Source organism: Acomys russatus, chromosome 14 (genome assembly GCF_903995435.1).
Source record: "Acomys russatus chromosome 14, mAcoRus1.1, whole genome shotgun sequence".
NCBI classification, from domain to species: Eukaryota; Metazoa; Chordata; class Mammalia; order Rodentia; family Muridae; genus Acomys; species Acomys russatus.
Genome location: NC_067150.1, coordinates 51,129,377 through 51,150,309, shown reverse-complemented (window position 1 = coordinate 51,150,309; position 20,933 = coordinate 51,129,377). Strand labels below are relative to the sequence as shown.

The following is a 20,933-nucleotide window of genomic DNA, read 5'->3' as shown; positions in this document are numbered from 1 at the left end:
TTATTAAACCTTTAAGGGTTTAATTTGTGTATAATAAAGTGACAAGTATACAAAAAGCACCTCCTTCTGCAATATTTGCACTATTTGTACAAAGACCTGAACAGCAACCTGAACAACTTAGCTGCCTTTGCCTTCAAACACTGGGGCAACTGATAAAGTAGGACCACTCGCATATGAGTAGGCTTTGTCTGAGCCTATTTAAAAGGAACCTATTATTTCAAGTGACTTTTAACTTTTAAGCTTTCTAAGTAAATATTAAAGTTTAGGAAAATGTGTAACTGCCCTGAAAGCTTTCCATACCATGTCAATGTCATCAGTCAGAATTTAGACAAAAGATTCTGTCTCATCTTAAGCCAGTGGTTCTCAACTTGTGGGTCCCAACCCCTATGACAAACTTGTTATCTCCAATAATATTTACATTATGATTCATAACAGTAGTGAAATTACAGTTATGAAGTAGCAATAAAATAATTTTATGGTTGGGGGGGGGGGTCACCACAACATGAGGAGCTGTATTAGAGGGTCGCAGCATTAAGAAGGTTGAACACCACTACCTTAAACCATACTGGCAATGTACTGAGACACAACAGGTCTGATCTGTCAGGAGAGTAAATCTGAAGCTACCACTCACCTTCGGCTAGACTACTGACGGAACAGTAGTGTGGAACAGTCAGAGAACTGCCCCAAACTGGAACAGCATGTACAATTCTGTTTACCCTACAATTCTTTCCCCAGATAAAGATCTAGTCTGCCCTGCAGGGAAGCTTACCCTACATTTCCCCAGATAAAGGCATATGCTCTAAGGAGGTTAGATGAGTACCTGTGTATCAAGCCTATGACTGAAACTTTAATAGAAAGTGCACTTTATCTAAAATGAGACAGACACATTTGGAAGAAAGTAATAGTGACACGATGTTAGGGAAACTTGATATGGTATAGAATGGACAGTTACTAGTGAATGGTACCTGTATTTATAAGTCAACAAGTACACACAGGTATCCTGAAATTCATTGCCACATAGGCTGGTGTTTTAGCTTTCTGCCCTGCCAGTTCTCCTTTGCATTAACACTGTTACTGTTAATAAAATCCTGTCTGACAAACACTTAAGTAGCTAAGAGACATAGTTCTACACCTCGGAAGATACCACCAATCACAGTTATGAACAGATATATAAGCATCACTTATGATAGATACTGAAAACCGTAGCACATATTTCAAATAATAAAGTGAATTTGCTAGGAATGTAGCTCATAGAGAAGAATGAATTTAATACCTTATTATCTTTGATCCCCCACCTTTTAAAGATTCAACCAAAATAGAAACCCTAAAGGAGGATTATCTGACAAGAAAAACAGTATATTTCAAATGAACACTGTTCACCTGTATAACACAAAGAAAGTGAAGGACCTAAAGAAAGAGATTAAGAAAAAGGCAAGTGAAGGCTGATCAAAAAGTGAGGCCTGAACAATGTGTGAACATGTAAGGCAGACAGGCACGAGGGACTGACAGAGCAGAACAATGCCTGGATGAACAAGAAACAATGATGTGAAGTGATGTGACACATCGCAGTATTAATACATACCGAGACTGAACTGCGGGTAATGCTCACAAATCTAACTGCAATTAGTACAGGTTTCTGGATTAGGAAGGACATGAAAAGGAAAGCAGAAAGTTAGAATGTACATGTCATTGCCCCATTAAAAGAGAAGGCTAAGTTTTTCAGTGGAATGACTAGATCCATTTTCTGTAGTACCGAGGAGGAGGGTATGCACAGCATTTCCACTTGCTTTGAAATAAAGTTTTGCAGTTAAGAAGCTCTTCCAAGCTGGGTGTGGTGGCACACACCTTTAATCCCAGCACTTGGGTGGCAGGTGGATCTCTTGAGTTCGAGGTCAGCCTGGCCTACAGAGCAAATTCTAGGACAGCCAAGGCTACACACAGAAACCCTGTCTTGAAAAAACAAAACAAAAGAAAGAAAGAAAAAGAAAAGAAGCTCTTCCATTCCTTCCTAGGTGGTTACTAATAAATTAAACCTCTGAATACTGAGCTGAAAATTTTAAAGGTTTCTGGTCCCAGTGTCAAAGATGAACCTTGTAATACCTTAGGCCCAAATTTCACTTTTAGGTAGGATTTACATTTTTAATGCGTTAGGGAGATATTTAGATAGTATCACATGGTGAGTGTGCTAGCTAGTTTTATGTCACCTTGACACAAGCTAGACTAATTTTCTTTTTTCAAAATTTATTATGAGCCAGGAGGTGGTGGCGCACACCTTTAATCCCAGGACTTGGGAGGCAGAGGCAGGTGGATTGCTGTGAGTTCAAGGGCAGCCTGGTCTACAAGCAAGTCCAGGACAGCCAAGGCTACACAGAAAAACCCTGTCTTGAAAAAAACAAACAAAAATTTATTATGTATAGAGTGTTCTGCCTGTATGTACGCTTGCACACCAGAAGAGGACATTAGATTACATTATAGATGGCTGTGAGCCACCATGTGGTTGCTGGGAATTGAACTCAGGACCTCTGGAAGAGCAGTCGGCACTCTTAACCTCAGAGCCATCTCTCCAGCCCTAGAGTCATTTTCAAAGACAGAACCTCTATTGAGAAAAATGTCCTCATCAGATTGGTCTGTGGGCAAACCTGTGATGCATTTTTTAAAGTGATGACTATGTGGGAGGGCCCAGCTCACTGTGGCCAGTATCACTCCTGTGCAAGTGATCCTGGGAGGTGTAAGAAAGCAGGCGGTGCCTGTAAGCAGAACTCCTCTCACCGTCTCTGACTCAGTTTCTGCCTTCAGGTTTCTCCCTTGACTTCCTGGAAGGATGGGACCACAAACTCTAAGCTAAAATAAACCCTTCTCCCATCAAGTTGCTTATTGTCAGTGTTTTATCACAGTAACAGGAATCCTGATTAAGTTAATGAACTTCATTTAATGTCTGGGAAATGTTATGCTTATGTTTGTTTTTAAAGATCATCCACTAACTCTACCAGCAGACCTCTGTTGCACATTTGCTATGTGCAAGGAAGCTTAAATAGGAAAAGAAGAAGCAGAGTTATTTCAAGGGCAATCTAAATAAAAACTATAATGACACGAAGAAGCACTGCTGGGGTCCTAGAAAATATGAGTATGAAAACTGGGAAGGAGCTGTTTTGAGAGATTTGCTGGGGATCTGAAGTAAGTGCCTGCTGCTATAATGGTATCTTACAACTTAAAGGAAGAGTAACAAGTAGGTAAAAGTTAAACTTGATTGCATCAGTTGTTTACCAGAACATCAGATCCTATTGATCTTTAGGTAATAGTAACTGGAGTTATCGACATAATTACTGGTCACTCATTATGAAGACACTAAATACAAAAGTAAGTACGTGAAGAAAATAAATTATCACTCAGTAGGCTCACTTCAAAACAACACAATTCCCTAAATAAAATCTCCATTTGATCATAGAAGATTTATAAATGGAATTCTGCTTCTGCATTAATTAAGCATTTTAGTACATATTCAATTCCAAATTATCAAGTTCTCTACTATCAGGAATCTTGGAAGGACCACCAAAAAATGATATGGTTGAGAGTAGGAAAAGATAGTGGAAGGATGTAGAGAAAAAGTTAAGGAAGTTAACTTTTCATGGCATGGACAGTTAAGGTAAGCAAGGAAGATTATAAACCACCAACTTTTTATTCCATATATTTTAAAAAATTCTGTACATTTAATTACATATATTCTATGCACATAGCTAAAATAATTTAAAGATCATTAGATATTCATAGCACCTGCGTTCCTTCTGGGACGTTCCTTCTGTGCTAATCCATATATGTCACAAACACATACTTTAAAAAAAAAAAGCCCTCACCCCCTTCACAGTGGCGTCATGTTTTGCATCTTACCATTGATCTACGAATCAGTGATAGTCTGGTCTTTGCTTTATTTTCAGCAAATTCTAGGCTACTGATATCTTTGAGACGAGCCTTGTATTTATTCATTTGTTCTACAACTATCAACTCCACACAGCTGAAACAGGAAGAAAGAAAAAACTGTTATAAACAGAAGTAAATCAAATGAAGTGTTGTAGCCCTAGACTACCTTTTAACTAAGTATTCTAGACAGATGAAGGATGACGGAAGCATCCTATATTTTATCCTATATTTTATGAGCTCAGAGAAAAGGAGATTCAGAATAGTGGTTGACAACTCTGTCTGCATTTTAGAAACCAACTGAAAATAGTTACAAGTTCTAACATTCGGGCTATACTTCCCAATCAAGTTGATAAAACAAACAATTCTGGGGATGGGACTCAAGCCCTCATATTTTCCACAAGTTCCCGCTGTAGTCAGATTTATGGAAAAAAAAAAAAGAGGTGTGAGAAAAAAATGTCAGAGTGAAATATGGGAATACTGAAATACAACCACCAAAGAGATTCAGAGTAATAAGACTATGATTAGACTACATGCTTTACAGGGATATGTATGTATGTATGTGTATGTGTGTATGTATGTATGTGTACACACACACACACACACACACACACACACACACACACAAAATAACTTGACAAAACAGAAATCCATGTAAAAAACTGTAAGCAGTCCTAAATTGAAGCAAGCCTTAGAATAACCAAGAATCTGCTTAAAGGCACTGGAACTTATGAAATCATCCACTGTGTTTTATATTTGCATAAAATGGACTACACCAACTAAGGTTCTGTAACTGTGAATGTGGCTGGCCTTACGTGGTAGTCTTACTGATGTCTTGTACACTTTGTAGTGGGTCAGTAGTGTCAGGGCAACGGAGAATGCAAGGTGCAAACACAATGGCCAAAGCATTAGCAGACATTCTATTAGTGTCTTCCTGTAGAGCAATCCTAAGGAATAAAGGAGAACAGACATAAGTGAAAAGGGGATAAAAATAACATAATAGTGGGAAGATATGGAAAAGAAGACAATATGCCATCAACCCCATAGTACTAGACAGATATCCACTTAAGTTTAAGAAGATTCTGTAAACTTCCCCAAAGCTATTCCTTTACCTGGAAAATGGACTTTTACTATTCCCTGAAACTGTCTGGGTCATAGGTCAACATACAGAATATAAAGCGATGTCTGTGACATGCTGCATAAGCCCAACACTATGAACATGTTTACAGAATATAGAGTTGTGTTGGATTTTTTTTCTTATTTTTTGGTTTTTTAAGACAGGGTTTCTCAACATAGCCTTGGCTGTCTAGAGCTTGCATTGTAGACCAGGCTGGCCTTGAAATCACAGAGAGCTGCCTGACTCTGCCTCCCCAAGTGCTGGAACTACAGGCATGTGCCACCACAGCCAGCTTTTTTTTTTTTCCTTAACTTTTAAAAAATGATTTATTTTTATTTTCTGTGCATTGGTGTTTTGCCTGCCTTGTGTGTATGTGTGACAGTGTTACTGGAGTTACAGTTTTAAGTTGCCAATGCTATTAACCTCTGAACCATCTCTCTAGCTCCAAACATACCACACATCTGACCAGAAAAAGGGTTGTATTGCCAACCACTTCTAATATTTACACACAAGGAAAAATACCTATTCCTGAAGCCTCTAGTCAGTCCATTCCTGAGTATATTCTGAACTCAGGCACCCACAAAGTAAGTTATGTCCAGGCACAAACTCTTCGAAGTTCAGGTGTCAACAAAGCTAAGTCACTTGGTGCCACCATGAGATAGGAGCTGCTACATGACTAACAGTCACTCAACTCAGCAGATTTCTGGTTGAAGGAACCTTAATCCCCTATTTAAAGCACAAAGGTTAGAAAGGCAGAAAGGTGTTTCATTGGGGCTGGGGAGTGGTTTTTTTTTTTTTTAATATTTTATTAATTTATTCTTGTTACATCTCAATGGTTATCCCATCCCTTGTATCCTCCCTTTCTTCCCTCCCTCCCATTTTCCTCTTATTCCCCTCCCCCTATGACTGTTCCTGAGGGGGATTTCCTCCCTCTGTATATGCTCATAGGGTATCAAGTCTCTTCTTGGTAACTTGCTGTCCTTCCTCTGAGTGCCACCAGGTCTCCCCCTCCAGGGGACATGGTCACATATGAGGCACCAGAGTACATGTGAAAGTCATACCCAACTCTCCACTCAACTGTGGAGAATGTTCTGTCCATTGGCTAGATCTGGGTAGGGGTTTAAAGTTTACCGCCTGTATTGTCCTTGGCTGGTGCCTTAGTTTGAATGGGACTCCTGGGCCCAAATCTGCCTATCATAATGTTCTACTTGTAGGTTTCTAGGACCCTCTGGATCTGTCTACTTTGCTATTCTCCCATGCTTCTCTCATCTAGAGTCCCAAAAAGATGTCCTCCCCTCTGTCCCAGTTTCCTGGTTTGTTTTTGTTTTTGTTTTTGTTTTTTTAAAAGCACTGGTAAGGACCAAGCCAAGGATTTTGTGCGTGCTAGGCAAGCACTCTACTGCTCGTGTACAGTCCCAGGCAAGGCACTGGCTTTATATATTCAAGTTTTTCACTTAAATGGAATCATGACCCCCATCCCCCAAAAAATGAACAGGCATAGCGGCGCATGCCTTTAATCCCAGTATTTGAGAGGTAGAAGTAGGAAGACATGTGAATTCAATGCCAGCCTGATACATACAGTGAGTTCCAAGAGATACACAGGGAGACCCTGTCTTGAATAAGTTACCTAACTAGATGAAAGATGAGGCGTTCCAGTGTGTTGAGATGAGTTCTGGAGAGCTGATCAATTACAGAGTATACACCACGGATTGTCTCCTTTCTCTCCTGAAGGCCTAAAAAAACAAAAACAAAAACAAAAATCAAGTTACACTGAATATCCCTGTTATATGCTGTATCTTCCTCCTGGATGAAAACTCTACAGCAGAGTGTAAGGGCTCCAGCTTGGGGAGGCAGAACCAAGGTTCTCAGCTATGTGGCTCCCTATATTTGAATTCCTAAAGTTTAGTTGATTAATCCTTGATGATAGCAAAGACACCAGCATTCTAGTGTTTCAGCTATTATGTGACAGGCTGGTGTGCATTAAAATTAACCAACTGTCCTATGTAATAATTATAAATCCTCAGGTCTAAATACCTCTAGGTAGACTTTTAGCAATATACTACATACCTAAAGCACAGAGCCCATCTGTTATAAAACAGACAGCTAGCTTCAGACACAGTTCTTCCTTAGATTTATAACTGAATGTTAACACAATCTAAAATCTCCTACTTGATATTTTATTCTTTTTATAGCCCACATCTTTCGGTTACTTGTGAGAAGCAACTAAGTGGCTTACTCGGAAACTTTTAGAGAAGTCTATAAAAAGTTAACATTTGAATAGGTAACAGTACACCGGAAGTTTTATATTGACTGTCACAAGCTGAATTTAGAACCTATAAAAGCTAAGCTACTACAGGAGGGCTTAATAATGCATACAACCGACGGTGTTGCTTAATCAAGTGTAGGCCTTTCCTTTAAACCCAAGAGAAGCATGTGCTTACTTACCCATAGCTCGAAGAAATTCCTCATAGAGTTCAAAAGTCATGAGTGGATTGGGCAAATCACGAAGCCATTGTTTGAATACACTTGCAATGACATGTATGTTATAGTCATCTAGGTTTACACTTTCAGCATCTATTCAGAAACAAGACTTAGATAACAAAGCTAAACATGCAGAAAACATTTCAACAATACACTTCACAAAGTAAACTTACTAAAAGAAGCCTTCTTGGGTTTTGTTTGTTTGTTTGTTTTGGGGTTTTTTTTGGGATGGGGGGGGTTCAAGACAGAGGTTCTCTGTGTAACACCTCTGGCTATCCTGGAACTCGTTCTATAGACCAGGTTGGCCTTGAACTCATGGAGATCCACCTGCCTCTGCCTCCCAAGTGCTGGGATTAAAGGCGTGGGCCACCACCACCCGGCGCCTTCTTGTTTTTTAATTAAGCTTGGAATTGCCAATTCTAACCATGAAGGAATAGTGTTTGTGTCTGTGTTTCGTAAATCTGTTCTGAAAACAAATGTAAAAGATCATATTTTTATGAAGGAAGAATCAAACTGCTACAGGAGTTTCTATATGCTTGTGTTTTATTTTTGTACCTGTCTTGTAGATTGGTACATACACCTTCACTCTTGAGTACCAATGCTTTAGAAGTCTAAGGGGAAAGCTCTAAAAGACATTTCTAAAAGCAAGGCTGATTTAAAGTCATTCTTAGAGATGAGAAGGCAGGAAAATGTGACAGAAACATCTTCATCCTATTTTGCTTATGACATTCTAAAGGTTACTGATTTGACTATTTGGAGGACATAGAATGAATGATTTACATTTGTGCTGTTGCACAGCTCAAGAGTGAGCCAAACCTGACAAACACCCAGAAACTAGAGCAGACCAAGTTTGCCACAATTTAATGCCTGAGCCTTAAGAAGCACTTCTATTATCTTCTTACTAATTCATTTCTCACTGATTAGTTCCTGAGAAAAACCACTGTGGTTCTAGTCATGCAAAGACAACCTTTGTAGCTAAATTTGGTTTAAAAAGAACTATTTTCTTCTAACAATGATTATGAGCATAAACTGAGAATGAAACCAAAGGCAAGCCCTTGCATATACTCTGAGACTAAGCTTTATACTAAGTACCCAACTCAGTATTAGTTTAAATAACTAAGTCCTCAGTGTAGACAGGCAGGCAGGAAAAGCTACTGCAAGGAACACCACCTGTAGTCAGAACAGGATTACATTTCAACTTGGTCACTGGTTGGTGCTAAGTAATTAGATGAGCTCCTCTACAGCCTGGTTCCTTATCTGTAAATGCAGATAAATGAGTTCACAAGACTGGCTCTAAAAATCTTTGTTGCCTTGCATCAGCATTCTAGTAAAGTCCCTGATCCTACATTATCCTCCTCATAAATTAAGAATCTCAGGATCTAATTAGGCTGTTAAGTAGACTGAGAGCTTTTCAAGTACTTATACAATTGATACACTCCATATATGTTTGATAACTAAATATATCCAAAGATTCAAAAATAGCAAAGAAGAACCACAAAGAAGGCCCCCGGCCCTACCTTTAAAGCAGTATGTAATAAAAACTGAAATAAAAATTTAAAGTATCACATCTTGATTTAGAGGCATTCTATCTTACCTGTATCTAGACCTTGTCGAAGCTCCTTGATTTTATTAGTTGAACCAGACTTTCGGTAAATACCTTCAGTATACAGTCCATGCATTTCAATGTAGTTTATGAGCTTTTCTACCACTACAGGAACAGCTCGATCTTCACTAGTCAAACGGGACAGCTCAACCCCAAATTGCCGGGATGACAGTTCTGGATCATACTACGTGAAAGATGAACTTTGTTTCTAATGCATTCAAACACTATAGAACACGCTTAGCCAATTCTTTAAGAGGAATTACTTTTTTATTTTTCAGAAGAAAGGGAATTGTGGCTTAAAAAGTATAAATTGATGATACAATAGTTTCAATCATCGTCTACAGGGAATGCAAGACTAGAGGCAGTGGCAATGGGCTGCTACTTCGTTCTTGTCAAAAATTAATTCCAGCAAAAGGTTGGGTTGGGTGTAGGAGAGGGGGTTGGGTTGGGTTTGGTGAAAAAAACCAAAACCAAAACCAGAACACTTGAACATTTATCATATACTTTGGAAAATCCACTGAATTTTTTTAATGAATTAACTTGACAGTAATTTCTGAAACACAAGAATACTTTGCCATTTAAGGAACATAACGATTGATTGATTGATTGTTTTTTTGAGACAGGGTTTCTCTGTGTAGCCCTGGCTGCCCTGGACTCACTCCATAGACCAGGTTGGCCTTGAATCAGAGATCCACCTTCTAGCTTCTAGTTATGAAGATAAACACAAGCCATGGAGGAGCACTGTTTACTGGCTTGCTCAGCCTGCTTTTTTTTTTTATAAAATTCAGGATACTACCTGCCCAGGGTTAGCACAAGGTAAGCTGGGCCTTCCCAAATCAGTCACTAATTAAGAATTTTTACAAATGGCTTGGCATGGTGGCTCATGCCTTTAATCCTGACATGCCAGAGGCAGAGGCAGGTGGATCTCTATGAGTTCTAGGCCAGTCTGGTCTACATAGCGAGTTCTAAGATAGCCACTGATACATAATAAAAAGACCTTGTCTCAAAAAAGCAAAAACAGAGACAACAAAAAAGGTTGTTCCTTGAAGATACATGTTTAGTGTTTTTTAGTTTTATACACTTAAATACAAATAGATATTTGAAAATACTAGCTCTCTTAGTTTACACTGCTGTTCATGGTTAAATGTTAATAGTGAACCTTAAAGATAATTCCTCAGAAGACTTATAAATGTTTAACTCACAAGAAGTAGTCTTTTTTCAAACTTGTGAATCAACTTAGCAACTCACATAAAGTTAAGGTAAAAGGTTTCAAGAAAATTAACTCATATATGTATGTGTGTACACACACACACACACACACACCCCCATCTCCATACATTCAATTGGATTGTGACATAAAACATAATTTCAAGAAAATTAATTCAGTTATGTACACACATCTATACACATGTATATTGGATTGTGGCATAAAATACATTTCTTAATATGATTTTAAGTCATTTAGTTTGAAAGCCACTATGAAGCTACCAAAAAAGCCCCAACCTCTTCACCCTCCCCACCCCACCCCCGGCAAATTCACTGTATATACTACCGAGGAGCAGTAATGCCTTACCTTCTTAGAACACTTGGCTGTGGTTTTCAGACAGCATTTCTTATGGCAAGCATACTTACACACTGGAAAACAGGTTAAGGATATAGCAATTTTATTTTTATTTTTAAAATTTTTTATTATTAATTTATTCTTGTTACATCTCAATGGTTATCCCATCCCTTGTGTCCTCCCATTCTTCCCTCCCTCCCCTTTTCCCCTTATTCCCCTCCCCTATGACTGTTCCTGAGGGGGATTACCTCCCCCTGTATATGCTCATAGGGTATCAAGTCTCTTCTCCGTAACCTGCTGTCCTTCCTCTGAGTGGGATATAGCAATTTTAGTGTGCAAATCAATGGCAAGAACTTACCATGTTCACAACTTTGTTTGGCTATTGCATTCATGCCCACCACCCATATACACAATTCCAACAGGTTATTTATCTATCTTTATAGTCTGATTCACAAATTAGTGTATGTGTTCTGCCAGGTGCTCTAAAACCTCATAAAATCCCAGAACTCCCAATTAAGAATCATTATCTATGGGCAAAGAAGAAATGCTTACTGAAATGCAATTAAATTGGCAATACATTAAAAAAAAAATTATCTATCTATGGGAAAGGGCTCATTCATTATCCCTAAAGGACCAAAATAGAATTTAAGAAAAAAAATATATAACCAGAGTATTAGTTATAATAAGGAACATAAGATTTTAAAAAAGCTCAGAGCAAAAATAATTTCTAGGCTTGGGAAGCAAAAGTACACGGAGCTCTGTGAGTTTGAAGCCAGCCACAGTTACAAAAAGAAACCCTATTTAAGACAAACAAACAACACAACTTCTTGGAGTGGCGTATAACGAGGGGCCAAGACAGCTAGTGAGTAGGAGACACTTGAACAGGGGGATGCTGAGAGCAAGGTGACCAGTTCAACTTTTTACAAACTAACAAAATATTCTTTCTTAGACTTCTAATTTTTATGTTTTCAAATCTAGATCAAGTAGTAGAGGGCATGGTATTACATCAGTAAGATCACCAAGACAGTCATAAAAACTATTAATTCTATACGAAATCAGTCAAAATTCACTTTGGCCATTAAAAAGCAAATTCTCTAAACCAATGGTTCTCAACTGTGGATCTCGACCCCTTTGAGGGTATCCTGCATAAAGACATTTACATTATGATTCCTAGTGGTAGCAAATTTAGAGTTATAAAGTAGCAAAAAAAAAAAAAACTTATGGTTGGGCATAACTACAACTTGAGGAACTGTATTAAAGGGCCATAGCCTTGGGAAGGTTGAGAACCACAGCTTAGCCTAAAGCCGTAGTGGTTGGACCAGGGACATTTGAGATTACTTCCCAGTATCAATATCATAATTTTTAAGATACTGATAAGAAAATGAGAGTAAGTTCTTGCTTTGTTCAAGTTTGAATCTGGAATTCCCACAGGGTCATTATTTAAAAGTTTATTTCTCATCTAGTGGCACCATTTTGGGGAGGCTGTGGAATCCTTCAGGGTGTAAAGTCACTAGTAGGTCACTAGAGGTGGATATTTGAAGGTTACATTGTGCTCCTCCTGTGGATCACAATCTCTGTTCTTGGTTCGCTTCTACCACACAGCCCACTGAGCATGAAGGACTAAAATCTCTGAAAACATGAGCCAAAAACAAGTTGTTTCTAGCAGGCACTGTCATTACACCAACTCAAAATTAATACAGAAAACTGGTACCAGAGAAGTGGGGTTGTTGTCCTGACTAAACTTGACAAAGTCATTTTAATCTTTTGAAAGTGATTTGGGAGAAGACTGTGGAAAAGTATGGAACTTCAGGATAGAAAAGCTCTAGTCCTCGAATGATTACAAGCAGACCTTGATGGGATAGTCTGAAGAGGGATGGAAAATCAGACTGTTAATAAGGGCAGTGGAGGCCAGGCGCATATGCTCCATGTGTGAACAATGGCCCAATGGAGAACTGGACTAGAGACCGTTTGTATTTTTGGCAAAGAATTTATCTACACTGAACTAGGGTCTGAAATTTTGAGTGAGGCAGAATTAGAGGGCGAACTAATTTCATGGAGGAAATCTCAAGAGAACATAGCATTCAGGCTGTAGTGTGGTTATTGCTGCCTACATTTAGCCAAGTTTATATTGATAATTGGAAAGTAGAATTTTAAACAATGTTCAGTTTTGTCAGGCAAGAGGGGAACATCGGTATGGATAAAAAATAAAAATTAAAAAACAAAACAAAACAAACCTTGATTGTTACAGAGTTTAGCACCATTAAAAAGAAGATGGTTAAGTTGCACTGGAAACCATAGGAAGGGTTCCTTGAAGACATATCAGGCAGTCATGACAGCCTGCCCAGAGCAAGTTCCAGGGTGGCATAAAACTGCATTTCATTTGAAAGACTGCATTAAAAAGAGGGTATCAACCAAAGAATTATACTCACAAAGGGCTAACTAGCAAAGTGTTTCCAAAGTTCAGCTGCTCAAGCACTAAGAAGTACTGTAATTATAGTCCAAGAGGGCTTGACTATTATGCTATGTGACTACAGAACTTGACATGCCCGTGGTACTAGCTATGCAGACGAGTGAACACAAGAAAAGACAATGAAGACTTTTCCTTCAAAGATGTCCAGTACTTACATTTACAAACAGAGGCTCTGTCCATTATCCATATCAAGGAAGAACAGTATTCACAGTATGTAGGGATGCTATATTGGGTAGCCTTAAAGATGTGGCCATTGTGCTCTTCTACCTGGATGAAGAAATTTCACTATTTATATTACAGCCAATGAAGTAAAATGCTTCCCTAACAGGGTGGGCAAATGGGAAATCTTGCCACCTCGTGTTAGGATTTCACTGGGTATTCATTCCAGGTAGAGAATTATGATCCTCTAAGAAATAATGAAGATATAGTCTGTCCCTTAGTTAACAACATAGATATTATCATTATCAAAAACAATACAGCTTAACAAGCATGTAATGGCTATCTTAAGTGACTCTGAGTTGCATGTTAAATTGAAAGTAGAAGTTCTAAAATGTTTGTTTTTCGCTTCCAGGAATGTTTTACATTATTGAAAAATCAACCATGATCTCAAAAGGCTTTTGTTTTCTTGAGTTATATCTACTGCTATTTAGAAAATAAAGCTGGAAAAATAAGCAATTGAGTTTAACATGAATAATTTTTATGCTTTTAAAAATATTTTTCCTAATCAACTTTTTTGGTTACCAGTAAAAAGAAATGAGTTTATAGTGGTATTATTAATATATTCACTTTCATGTTGTACATATATATTCACACATATAAAAATTTTAAATCTTTAAGCTACAGAGGATAAAACATGAAATTTTTTTCAGACTCATTTGTGACAGTTCTATTCATTTTACTGCAAATGTCACAATTTCATTCTTTACAACTGTATAAAATTTTACTGTATGTATGTAGCATATTTTTAACCACTGATCTGTTGATGAACATCTAACTAGCTTCATATCTTAACAACTGTGAATTGTGCTGTAATGATCATGGGCATACAAAGATAGGCAAGTATCTTGGTGGTATGACAGATTAGAATCTTTTGAGTATATACCCAAAAGAGGCACAGCTAGATTATATGGTGTGGTGGTTTAAATAGGTATGAGCCCAACAATTTCACGTCTTTGAATGTTTGACCCACAGGGAAGAACATTACAAGGAGGTGTGGCCTTGATGGAGGAAGTGTGTCATTAGAAGAGCAGGCCTTGAGGTCTCCTATGCTCAAGCTACCCTCAGTGTGGCACAGCCTCCTGCTGCCTGCAGATCAAGATGTAGAACTCTCTGCTCTTCCAGCATGATGTCTACCTGCACCCTGCCATGGCTGCAGCCATGATAATAGACTAAGCATCTGAAACTGTAAGCCAGGCCCAATTAAATGTTTTTCTTTATAAGACTTAACATAGTCATGGTATCTCTTCACAGCAATAAAACCCAAACTAACACATATGGCAGATATTGATGTTAATATTCAGTTTTCTTAGTACGATTTGCTAAGAGGCTAATTTTTTTATGTTTTTGGATGACTCTGTCAAATATTAGGTATCTGTGTTTATTTATGGGCCCTCTATTCTTTTTTGGGGGGGGGGATTTTCGAGACAGGGTCTCTCTGTGTAGTCTTGGCCATCCTGGACTCACTTTGTAGACCAGGGTGGCCTTGAACTCACAGCGATCGGCCTGCCTCTGCCTCCCGAGTGCTGGGATTAAAGGTGTGCGCCACCACGCCCAGCTATGGGCCCTCTATTCTATTTCATTCACCTAACTTATCTATTTTTGTATTGGTACCATGTTGTTACTGTGGCTTTGTAGCACAGTTTGAGCACAAGTATTATGAAAACTTCAGCAGTATTCTTTCTTCTTAGGATTGCTCTGGCTTTCAAGGTTATTTTGTGCTTCCATTAAAATTTTAGTTTTTTTTTAAGTAGAAAACTGCATTGAATCTGTAGATGGTTTTTGGTAATACTGTCTTATTTCTCACAATAATAACTTGTCAATCTGTGTGTATGAGAGATCTTTTCCATGTTCTAGTATTTTCTTCCTTGATAAGATTTTTTTTTTTTTTTTTGACCTTTAAAAAAAGCTATTATGAGTAGGATTATCTTTTCTCAGCAAGTTCATTACTGGAAATAAAAAGCTATTTTATGTTAAATTTTATATTGCATAAAGTATTTACTGCATGTAACAAGTTTTTGGTAGAATCGTTGGGGTTTTGTGAATGTGTGATCATGGCATTTGAAAATCAGGATAATCTGGCTTCTTTTAAAATTTGTATTTTGTTGTTGTTGTTGTTTGCTCCCTTGTCTTACTGCTCTAGCTAAGATGTTGAGAACTACACAGAATTGAGTAGAGAATAGGCATGATTGTTTTGTTGCTGATTTGAAAGGAAATATTTTCAGTTTTTTTCCCTATTTAATATAATGTTGGTGCTCAGTTTACCATATATTTCATTTATTATGTTGAGGTATCTTCTATTTCCAGTTTCTTCATGGCTTTTACCATGAAGGGATATTAAACTTTGGCATGACCTTTTTTGTATTTACTGATATAGTCATGCAATCTGTTTCCTTAAATATTACTTAGGAGCTTTATTACATTTACTGATTTGCATATGTCAAACCATCCTTTATGCCTACAATGAAAGAAACTTGGTCTTCTTACTAAGTTCTTCAATTCTGTTTGAATTGAATTATGTTATTGAAAATTTTTGTGTCTCTGTTCATCAAGAACACTGACTGATCTACAATTTGCCTTATGCTGTGTCCTTATCTTTTTTAGTGTTGAGGTGATGCTGATTTCAAAGGTTTGGTGAAATTGAGAAGTGTGTCCATCTACTCTTCAATTTTACTTTATTGGAAGGCTGTTTCCTAAATTAGCTACAAAGCAGTAGTATAAATGTGCGCGCACACAGAATTTGTTTTCCTGATTACTGTTCTGACTGTGATAATACGGTGTATCTGAGTACTTACAATTTACATTTTCCTGATGGCTAAGGATGTTGGTGCCTTTAAAAATATTTATTGCTCATTTGTATTTCTTCTTCTGAGGACTCTATGTTCAGCTTCTCAGGCCATTTTATTGACTGGGTTGTTTGTTTTCTGGCTACACAGAAACTTTTTAATTTCACAAGATCCTATCTGTTAATTGTTGATCTTTCTCTCTATGCAGTGTCCTTACACATACCCACATCTTCAATTGTCTCAACTTTTTTTCTCTAGCAGTTTCAGGCCTAATGCTAAGGTCTTTGATTCTTCTGGAGTTGATTTTTATGCAGTCTGAGAGATAAGAATATAGTTTCATTCTTTTACATGTAAAGTGCTAGCTTTCCCAACACCATTCTAATACATTAAGGTTATAATCCAGCAAGGCAAACCAACTTAAAAATGAGTTAAATGCTGAATAATATCCCATTAGTGAAGTACAAATGACTAGCAGACACAAGAAAAAATGTTTGACATTGTAGTGGATATAAACATGCTTTGTTTTGATCCCAAGTGTGGGATCTGAAACAGACTTATGTGACGGTGTGCAGTGCTTGTCCACTGGAAACAGACTTATGAAAAGACATGTGGTGTTTGTCCACTAGAAGAACTGCCTCTTGCGAGGGCATGGTCTTTGCCAGCTGATAAACATCGTAGTACAGACTCTGAGAGGAGATAGATAGATAGATAGATAGATAGATAGATAGATAGATAGATGGATGGATGGATGGATAGATGGACGGACGGATGGACGGACGGACGGACACCCAAAACCAGAGGCTTGGCTTTTTGGTTTTTGCATTGTTTCGCTCCTAGAGAGCAACTCTCCAGAGAAAGGCTTCAAGGTTCCAGGTTCCAGCTGCTGCTCTGGGTTCTGACTGCTACAGTTGCAGTCACCTTTGCTGAATTGCTGGTGTGCTGTTCTACAGGTCTGCTGGAATCCTGATGATGAAGAGTGGAATCGCTCCAAGGAACTGAGTCTAAAAAGGCCTACTTCTCTTGTCCCCACTAACCTCTTTCTCTCCTATCTAGGGTAGGTGGGTTGGAAGGGAGATATTAAGTGTTAAAGAACCCCAAATAAAGTAGGTTTGTAAATGTTCAAAGCCTACGTAACATCATTAGCCATGAGGGAAATGCAAGCTAAAATGACAGTGCCACTACTACTCAAAAGAATGGCTGCAACAAAAGGTACACAGTAGCGTAGGACAAGAAAAGGGTTGAGATTAGAATTCACTCAGCATTGTTGGTAGCATTTCTCACAAATTAGCAGATTCTGAATATTTTTAAATTATCATATGACCAAAATTATACCTTCAATATTATATGCAAGAAAAATCATAGCATACATCCATAAACAAACCCAGATGTCTACCAACTACTAAATAAAATGTGAAGGAAAAGGGCTATAACTCCATGGCAGAAAAAGTGCCTGGCATGCACAACATCCTCAGCATAATCCCCACAAAGTGCTACATTCAAAATGCAATTCTACTGAATACTCAAAATGTAGCTGACTACTGATTCATCAACATGGATAAATATCAAGAATACCATGCTAAGAAGCCATTTCCACTTTCATGAGATGTTCGCAAAGCACTAAACTATAAAAATTATAAATAAGTTAGAAAACAGCTATTTACACCATTTTGAGAAAATATTCCAATTTTTTTTTTCCATTTTAGGAAACTACTATTGAAAGTTGGTGTTGGAGAGATGACTCAGAGGTTAAGAGCACTGGCTAATTCTTCCAAAGGCCTTGAGTTCAATTCCCAGCAACCACATGATGGCTCACAACCATCTGTAATGAGGTCTGGTGCCCTTTTCTGATGTGTAGGCACATGCAGGTAGAATACTGTATAAATAATAAATAAATCTTTAAAAAAAAAAAAAAGTTGGTGTTGGTGAGATTTCAGGTCCATTGTGACTCTTAACTTTTCTAAAGGTATGTGAGTATAGCCTAGGGATCTGGCAAACCTATTAGTAAATCTATCCATGGCAATATAAGATTTGCTTCAAACTACTGAGCTGAAAGTATTAGTTTCTTATAATATACCAAGAGTGTAACTTACCAAATCAGTCTCCTTTTTCCTCCTTTTCTTTCTCTCTGTTTTGGGCACCTGGCAGGAAGTGAAGAGAAACACAATCTGAGATTACAAAGACTAACGTATTTTCTTCTTTGCAAATGTTTGAACAGCTTCAACAGATTCTTTATTTTTCAAGAGGAACTGTGAAGGTGAAGTAAATTTGAGAAAATATTTAAGTTTGGCAAAATGAAGTACTAACAAAATCAGAAAAATGGATGAACTTTTTAGAGACTGATCTCTTTTTAAATGTTAGTTCTTTCTAAACGGCACACAATTACTAGACATTTTATGGTCAACTCTAAAGGTTTGCTATATATGACACACATAAACATAAAAGGGGACCATGTAGAACAAGGAAAAGGCTCTGTAGAAAGATGACATCTCTTGATGACCACAAAACAGAACAGATTAAGCCTTTAACAACCATCAATTTAAAAAATAATAATAAAAACTGAGTAAGAATCTTCTGCATAATATACAAGCCTGAGATCCACAACACAAGAATTTTTAGGCCGGGCGTGGTGGCGCACGCCTTTAATCCCAGCACTTGGGAGGCAGAGGCAGGCGGACTGCTGTGAGTTCAAGGCCAGCCTGGTCTACAAAGTGAGTCTAGGACAGCCAAGGCTACACAAAGAAACCCTGTCTCGAAAAACAAACAAACAAACAAAAAAAAAAAGAATTTTTAGAACTTGTTTATTTAAAAATGATTTATAATGGTTTGAAATTTTAATTTGTAAGCTAGAATAAGTAAATATAAGACAAGGCATAATCGACAAATAAATGAGAAATAATAAATTGTTACATTAGTTGTAATGAAAATAAATACACTTGTTTAGATAGCTATCTCTTTAACACACCCACACACACAAACACAGTTTTTGTTAAATATTTTAGTTAGAATTTCTCTATATAAAACAGGCTGTCTTTGACCACGGTATCCTCCTGTGTTAAGTTTCCTGAGTGATGGGATTACAAGTACGTGCCACTGCATCCAATTCAAAGTATATGGTGCTTTCCTGGCAGGACTTAAGCTCACTCTGTAGTCAAGGATGACCCTGAATTGATGCTTCTGCCTCTACTTCCAAAGTGCTGGGATTAGAAATGTGGACCTCCATGCCTTGTTTTATATGGTACTGGAGGTCAGATTTGGCATCTGATACGGGATATTTGGCACATGATCTACACTTGTAACTCTTTTCTGATTCTTTTTGTAATACAGATTACAAAATATTTGATAGCTCTAAAGCAAATTTTAATTAAAATATCAAGCAATAAGATTCCCAGTTCCTAACAGGACCAAAAAGTGAAGGTTATTATTACAGATGTTTAAGATTTCCCAAAAGACACATTTTTCCTAAAAATGGACTCAAGAGAGTCCATTGTAGGTTCTTAGAGCTAAGTGATATATAATTCATCTCGCCCTTTTTTTTAGAATTCAACTCATGTATTAATTTCTAGTAAAGTAGAAAGTGTAATATTGAGGGTATACAATTATGTTTTAATTATGAAGGATATGTTCAGTGAAGCAAGTTCAGAAGAAAATATATGGTAAAATTATTAGAACAGAGTTTAGAGGACCTAAAGCAATGATATTTTGCCGATACATGGTTTCACACTTAGTCATAGTCCAGGCTAGTGTTGAACTATATGACCCTCCTGCCTGATCCTCTTCAGTATTTGACTACTGCCATGTGCTACCATGAACAGCATAATCAAAACTGCATTGTATAGCTGTAGGAGAATCATAATGAAACCTGCCACTGTACACAAATAATATATACTAATACTAATTTAAAATTTTTTCCTAACAGATTCCTTTAAAAAATTCATAATTTAATACTTCTGGAAATCAAACTAACTCATTTACCTTTGAGGCTGTGCTATCCAAAGTCTTGAATTCATTCATGTATTCATCTAAAAACACCTTGAAAGTGTTAACCCAAACTCTCACTGGGGATTCATTCCAATCACGCTGCTCAAGCCTCATAGTCTTTTCCAGAATCTGTTCAAACAGTGCATACAGGTCTTTATAGCGTATGCTTTTCCCATCATCCATCTAATGAGAAGGAAAAAAAGTTAAGTTTTATGGAGACATTCTTTAAAGATTGATTCAACTTGTACTGGGAAATTTAGGTTAGGCTCTTGGCATAGTTTATAATGAGCGAGGTCAAGATATCATCTAGTGTTTGTAAAGCCCCACTATAGGATAAAATGTAGGCAGATAAACCTACTATGTACTAGTAGTTGAAGCAATATAATAATTAAGCAAGCCCTAAGAATTACTCCCTTGAGTCTGGCTTTACAGATGATTAAAATTACAAAGCCATGCTGAATTGTGAAGAGCTGCTAACGCGGCCTCAGCTTACCGCCAATGCAGATGAGTAGGAGCTGAAGATATTCTGACGAAATTCTCTCAGGGCTTTTTTAAATACAACATCCACCAACGTGTCCTTCTTACTGTCTTCGTTGTCTAGGTCATTCATCTAGGGACCAACCATAGAAAAGGTTGGTATATACAGTTACTTCAGCAAAAAGATATAAATGCAAAGGTTGAAGTGTCTCTTAAGCAATGAGTATCCTAAAAATACAAGCCACTGGACCTTACAGGGCGTAGAAAACTATAAAACACCAACTACATCATATCTAAGTTCCCTTATGACATTCTGATTCTACAGTTCTGTC

The 20,933-nt window shown here is 37.6% G+C and overlaps 1 protein-coding gene across 1 annotated transcript in view; it reads right to left on the bottom strand.

Annotated features, from left to right (window-relative positions):
* Positions 1-20,933, bottom strand: part of Myo9a (myosin IXA) — a 171,134-nt gene that overhangs the window by 8,933 nt on the left and 141,268 nt on the right. Inside the window, exons 31-41 of the mRNA XM_051156589.1 lie at positions 20,618-20,734; positions 20,119-20,307; positions 18,237-18,284; positions 13,300-13,411; positions 10,687-10,748; positions 9,105-9,297; positions 7,475-7,603; positions 6,657-6,762; positions 4,728-4,859; positions 3,886-4,009; positions 1,583-1,636 (exon numbers count right to left, since the gene is read on the bottom strand). Coding sequence (XP_051012546.1) covers positions 1,583-1,636; positions 3,886-4,009; positions 4,728-4,859; positions 6,657-6,762; positions 7,475-7,603; positions 9,105-9,297; positions 10,687-10,748; positions 13,300-13,411; positions 18,237-18,284; positions 20,119-20,307; positions 20,618-20,734 — 1,266 coding nt within the window. The remainder of the gene's footprint in view (positions 1-1,582; positions 1,637-3,885; positions 4,010-4,727; positions 4,860-6,656; positions 6,763-7,474; positions 7,604-9,104; positions 9,298-10,686; positions 10,749-13,299; positions 13,412-18,236; positions 18,285-20,118; positions 20,308-20,617; positions 20,735-20,933) is intronic.